Consider the following 6,000-nt stretch of genomic DNA (forward strand, 5'->3'; position numbering starts at 1 on the left):
GGACGGGTCGCGGCTGAGCGTGTACATGGAGATGTCCGTGGAGGCGAAGCCCGGGCCCCCGGCGCCGCCGGGAGACGCGTCCCGCGACGGCGACGGCTCGCTGGAGCGGGAGCTAGAGCGGGAGCGGCGGCGGTAGCGGAAGCGGTAACTGGGCAGACGGAGGATGGCCGAGGGGCCGCTCCCGCCACTGCCGCCCGCGCCCCCGCCGGCCTTGAGCAGGTCCGAGCGAGACTGGCAGTGCGCCTCGCGGCTGCGCTCGATGTAGATGTTGACGGCCAGCACGCCGATCACCTCGGCCAGGATGAACGACAGCCCGCCGAAGTAGAAGGACCAGCCATACGAGTAGTGGTTCTTCTTCTCCTCGTCCCGCTTCGGGCCCGGCTCGCCCGCGTTGGCCGAGATGTACACGATCACGCCGATGATGTTGCTCAGGCCTGGGCGGGGGACGGTCAGACGGGAGCCTGGAGGCCACCGCCGGCCCCGCCCCGCCCCGCGGTCCCGCCCGGACAGTCAGAGCCCAGTCCCAGATGCTCCAGCTCCTCTGGAGCGGGCCCAGGCCCCGCCCCGCGCTGGTCTAAGCTCCACCCCCGGATGGCCTAGGCCCCGCCCCAAACGAGCTCTGTCCCGTCCCAGGTGCTTTAAGCTCCCCCCGAGCTGGCCCAGGCCCCGCCCCGCGCTGGCCTAATCTCCACTCCTGAGTGGCATAAGCCCCGCCCCAAATGACCCCGTCCCGTCAAGTGCTCTAAACTCCTCCCAAGCTGGCCCAGGCCCCGCCCCGCCCTGGTCTAAGCTCCACCCCCGGGTGTCTAGGCCCCGCCCCAAACGATCCTGTCCCGTTCCAGGTGCTCTAAACTCCTCCCCAGCTGACCCAGGCCCCGCCCCGCCGTGGTCTAAGTTCCACCCCTGGGTGGTCCAGGCCCTGCCCCAAATGCTCCATGTCCCGCCCTGGATGGTCCCTGTTCCACCTCAAGCGGTCTAAACTCCTCCCGAGCTGGCCCAGGCCCCACCCCTTGCTGGTCTAAGCTCTACCCACGGGTGATCTAGGCCCCGCCCCCAAATGCTCCGTGTCCCGCCCCGGGTGGTCCTTGTCCCGTCCCAGGTGCTCTAAACTCCTCCCTGGCTAACTGGGGCCCTGCCCCAAGAAAGCCTAGTCTGGATCACGCCCCAGTGGTCCAGGCCCTGGCTGGCCCAGACCTAGTCACGGACGGTCTAAACTCCTTCCCAGTTGATCTAGGCCCCACCCCTAGAGGGTCGAAGCCCCACTCCCAGCTAGCCCGGCCCCACCTCCACTAGTCTGGTCTAAACCTGGCCTCAGCTGGTCCAGGCCCTGTTTGGTCTGGTCTAAACCCTGCCCGTGATGACGTAATCCCGGCCTGGGTTTCCAGGCCCTACCCTGACTAGTCTAACTCAATCCTTAACGTTATAAACCTGGGTTTTCTCCTGAGTCCTACACTCGTTTAAACTGTTCATATGGTAATTCCGCTCTGATTCTCTAGGCTCGGTCCCTTGCAGATCTAAACTCTTCCTTTCGTGATATCAATCCAGACTGGTTATCTAGTCTAGGCCCTCCCCCCGGTGGTCTAAAATTAGCTCCTACTGGATCAAGTCCCCCTTCTACCCCAAGCCCCGCCTCCAACCCATCAAACCCCGCCCCCTGCGGGTCCAGACGCGACTTCTCCGCTTGTCACCCCCCTTTCAGTCCTCTGGCTCAAAAGCAGATCTTGACCCATCCCCAAAGCACCCCCTGCTCTTTATGCTAAGTCCTCCCCCTTCCCTGGATTCTGCCCCCTGGAATTTCCCAGCACTATTCATTTCACGTAGAAAAGCAGGGAAGCACCTGCGGGGATAGGGGAGAGTAGGAAAACCTCACTCGAAGTTGGTCTAGATGGTTTCCCAGGACCAGCCTCTTCCTGGATCTCCCGGGGTTCACGAGGCCCCGCCCCCTAAAACAGGTTCCTCCCCTCCATCCGCCGCTCAGTCACCGGGATGCCAGCCCCGCCCGTCTATCTCCAAGACCCCGATTGTCTCAAGGCCCCACCCCTCCCCCAAGCCCCGCCCCTTCCGTCTGCAGAACCGCGGGCTTTGGAGCGTAAGCTCCCGGCATCCCTGATTGCGCGCTAGACACCTGTCAGTGCTGGGCTTGTTCCCCCCAAAGACGGCGCGAAGGCGACACCTACCTTGCCCAGCGGGTGGCGATGGAGCTTAGGAAGAGCCTAGGAAGGCTCCAGGCCCCAGCAGGCGCCTGGGGCAGGGTGGCTTTGCAAACGCACAGGCACACACACACACACACACACAACTCACGTACACACACATAACACACACAAGCGCCCGCGCAGGTGGCCGCCCCAGCCGGCCGCCCCCTCCCTCTGCCTCTCACCTGCTGCCACGAACAGGATCCCTGCGCCCAGAATGATGTTCCTCTTGGACTTATAGACCCGGGAGGCCGCCACGCACACGCCCCCGAGCAGCAGTAGGATGGCGCTGAGGATGGGGAAGATGCTGGAGGCCCGGACGACTCCTGCGAGGGAGAGGAGAGGAGGGGAGAAGGCGTGGGAGCCAGGGCGTCAGGTGCGGCCCTTTGCGCCCCTCGCGCGCTGCGCTTCCTGCCCGCTTTCGTCTCCGCTCCTCTCGCTAGAAACCTCCAAGTCTCCCTCTCTGCCTGTGTTCTGGTCATTTCATTTTTTCTTTCATTCTCTCTCCTCTTTAAAATTTCTCTATTTTTCGGTCTGATCTCCTCTCCCGCCTTTTTTCTTCCTCCTTTTCTTTCTCCCTCGGCCTATTTTTCTCTCTCCTGGCACATTTTTTCTTCCTTTTTACTTCTCAAAATCACTCTCCCTCTCTGTTTTTCTCTGAACTTCTCTGTGGACCCTCCCTCTTTTTCCTTCTCCTTTGCATATTTCTTCCCTTTCTCTAGATCTGTCAAATCTCTTAATATCTTACCCACCCCCTTTCTGCCCGGCTTCATCTATCTCTCCGGATTCCCCGCCCTTCCTCCCTCTGTGCCCCACCCCCTATCCTTCTGCCTGGCTCCATCTACTGCTCTGGGCTTCGCGCGCGCGCGCGCGCGTGTGTGTGTCTGTCTGTCCTTCTCTAGCTGCAGTCCTTTCCACCCACCCTCCAGACCCCAGCAAACGGATTTTGCGATTTCTCAGCCCCGCTGAGGCCGCAGCCAATCACAATTCAGGATTTGCCGCGTTCTCGGGGTAGCTACCAATCGCAGCACCGGCTTCCTCAGCCAGCTCGCGAGAGTGGCCCGTGCGCGCCGCAGGTCGCCTCAGTGGCCAATCCAGCCCAGAAACCGACAACGAGTCACGGAGCAGTGTCGCCGCGAGCCCGGGGCAGCAAGGCGGCCAATCACCTCCCGGGATCGCCCCCCACCGCCCCTCAGCCCGCCCCAAGGTGAGAGGAGGGGGCGGGAGAGGGATCACTAAACCAATTGGGATCCAAAGGATCTCAACATCTGGATTTGGATTGGCCGTCTAAGTGCCGCTCCCCAGCGCCCCCCTCCGCGCTCCGGTCCCCGGCCCAGGCCCGGCAGTACCCCCCACTCTGACTCAGACCCCCACGTACGGAGCAGATACTCCGCGCTGTCATGATCGTAGTCCGTGTCCTCCGGGAAATGGTTGATCTTCACGCAGACGCCTCTTTTCAACCCTGGAGGGGGATGGGGGGGTGATGGTGGGGGGGCGGGGCTTTAAGAGTTGAGAGAACCCCCGGTGAGAGAAGACTCCCCCTCCTTCCCCAAACCCCTCCTCTCTCTGGGCCTATTGGGAGACAGGAAATCCTGGCTCCTGAGCCTATCAGCATCTGGGACAAACTCTAAACTTCTCTGGCCTCGGTTTTCCCAGCAGTTAAACAAATACAGAAAAAAGGAAAGGGGGGGGGGCGGGGAACACCCATGCAACACTCACTAAAAGGCCACAAAGACCTTTGCCCTGTAACCCGGGCTAGGACACTCAACCCCTCCGGCTTTCCGTTTTCCCCCCGCTATGAGAAAAAAGGCACTGGCTTCGGCAATGTCAAGGCGCTCGGCAACTCTGCACTTGTCGCCGGGTCTGAAAATGCGTGGGAAAACGAAGGCGCGCACAGAAGGCGAGGACTACATTTCCCATGAGGCCCTATGAAGTCTTGAGTCCAACGGTGAGAGCGCAGCCCCACTGGACCATGGGAGTTGTAGTCTCTTCAGTACTGCCTATAGGGCGAGGGCCTCCCAGTCTCTTACCTGGAATCCTCTGGAAGGAGATGGAGTGGCTGGAGCAAGTAGAGGCATGTGAGGAGGTATGCCTCTAGGCGTCATGCAGTCTCACCCCCTTCTTCCATCCCAGAATCCTCATTCTCACACCCTTTGGGGACCCATCTTCTCAACTTTGGGGCAGTTCCTATTCTACTACCTCTATCACCTAACTGGAGATTGATATGTAAATAAATATAAATATAGATACATTTAGTTTCCTCGATTCTCCAGGCTCCTTCCAACCTGCAGGCCTTTGCCCATGCTGTAGATTCCGTTCACAGTCTTCACTGATGAAAAACTTAGCCTGCAAGGGGGCAGCTCACAGGGTACCTGCTTGAGGAAGCTTGCCCTGTGTACACGCACGCGCGGGCACGCACACGCACACGCCTCCCACCAAAGTTGGGTCAGTGTCCCCCTCTAGGGTGGAACAGCTCCCTGCGGTACACACACACACACACCCTTTTTTTTTTTTTTTTTTTTTTTGGCATGCATAGGGTTGCTTTATGAGCTTCTTCTTCCTCAGTAAGCTGGGAGTTCCCTGCAGGGGGAAGACAGGAAGTCTGATTCCTCTGTGTGTCCCTAGCATCGCCTGGCACAAAGGAGGCCTCAAGACATGGGTGTTGAATGAATGAATGAAATTATGAATGAATATAGGCATAGCAGAAGGGGAGACTGGAGGCAGAAGATGACAGGGAAAATAATGGGGATAAAGGAAAGGACTGGGAAGAAGGAATATAAGGCAGTGAGTAATTCCACTAACAGCTAATATTTGCTAAGTGCTTCCTAGGTGGATTAACTCATCCGGAGCTCCCAAGAGTCCCATGAAATAGATAATGTTATTGGTGTTGTGCAGTGGCCAAACGTTGGGAATTGGACTCACACTGCTCGATAATGAAACCCAACTCCATCATGTCCTGATTCTGTGACCTTGTTGGTGTTACTTAGGCCAATTTGCTTCAGTCCTTTCACCTATAAAAGGGGATAACAGGACCTACGTCATGGGATTGTTGTGAGGATTGAATCCAGGTAAAGAGATTTAGCACTTTGTCTAGAACATAATTAAGTGCTCAGTTGATATCAGTCAATCTACCCATTGTCCAGATGAGGAAGCAGAGCCACAGAAAGGATTAATCAATTCACAGCTGATAGGTGGTGGAAGCAGAATTAAAACACAGAAGTTTGCCCTACGGTATATAAGCTTACAGGCTGTTCAGTTCACCACTAATCTTCCAAGCATCTAGAACAATGCCTAGCACTTAGTGCTTAATAAATATTTTTATGAGAGTATGATTGAATGGGCCGAGGACATGAAAAGATGCTCGACATCACTAATCATTAGGGAAATGCAAATCAAAACCACAATGAGATACCACCTCATACCCACCAGGATGGCTACTATTAAAAAGCAAAACAGGGGCGCCTGAGTGGCTCAGTTGGTTAAGCATCTGCCTTTGGCTCAGGTCATGATCCCAGGGTCCTGGGATCGAGTCCCAAGTCTCAGCAGGGAGTCTGCTTCTCCCTCTCCCTCTCCCTCCCGCTCTGCCTACTTGTGCTCTCTCTCTCTGTCAGATAAATAAATAAAATCTTAAAAAAAAAAAAAAGCAAAACAGAAAATAACAAACATTGATGAGGATGTGGAGAAATTGGAACCTTTGTGCACTGTTGGTGGAGATGGAAAACGGTGTCAGCTGCTACCATTTTAAAAATTAATTTAAAAATGTTTTAAATTAAAAACAGTGTTACTGGGTGCCTGGGTGGCTCAGTTG

The 6,000-nt window shown here is 56.7% G+C and overlaps 1 protein-coding gene across 1 annotated transcript; it reads right to left on the reverse strand.

The window, feature by feature from the left end:
• Window positions 1-3: 3 nt before the first annotated feature.
• On the reverse strand, window positions 4-5,145 carry CACNG8 (calcium voltage-gated channel auxiliary subunit gamma 8; the record flags this gene model as incomplete). Its single annotated transcript, XM_044912338.1, has 4 exons — window positions 5,115-5,145; window positions 3,571-3,654; window positions 2,378-2,518; window positions 4-434 (listed from the first exon to the last, which is right to left on the reverse strand). Coding segments are annotated over exons 1-4 (687 nt in total), but the record flags the coding sequence as incomplete, so codon positions are not given.
• Between the last annotated feature and the right edge of the window lie 855 nt (window positions 5,146-6,000).

Source organism: Neomonachus schauinslandi, unplaced genomic scaffold (assembly GCF_002201575.2).
Source record: "Neomonachus schauinslandi unplaced genomic scaffold, ASM220157v2 HiC_scaffold_1265, whole genome shotgun sequence".
Taxonomy (NCBI): domain Eukaryota; kingdom Metazoa; phylum Chordata; class Mammalia; order Carnivora; family Phocidae; genus Neomonachus; species Neomonachus schauinslandi.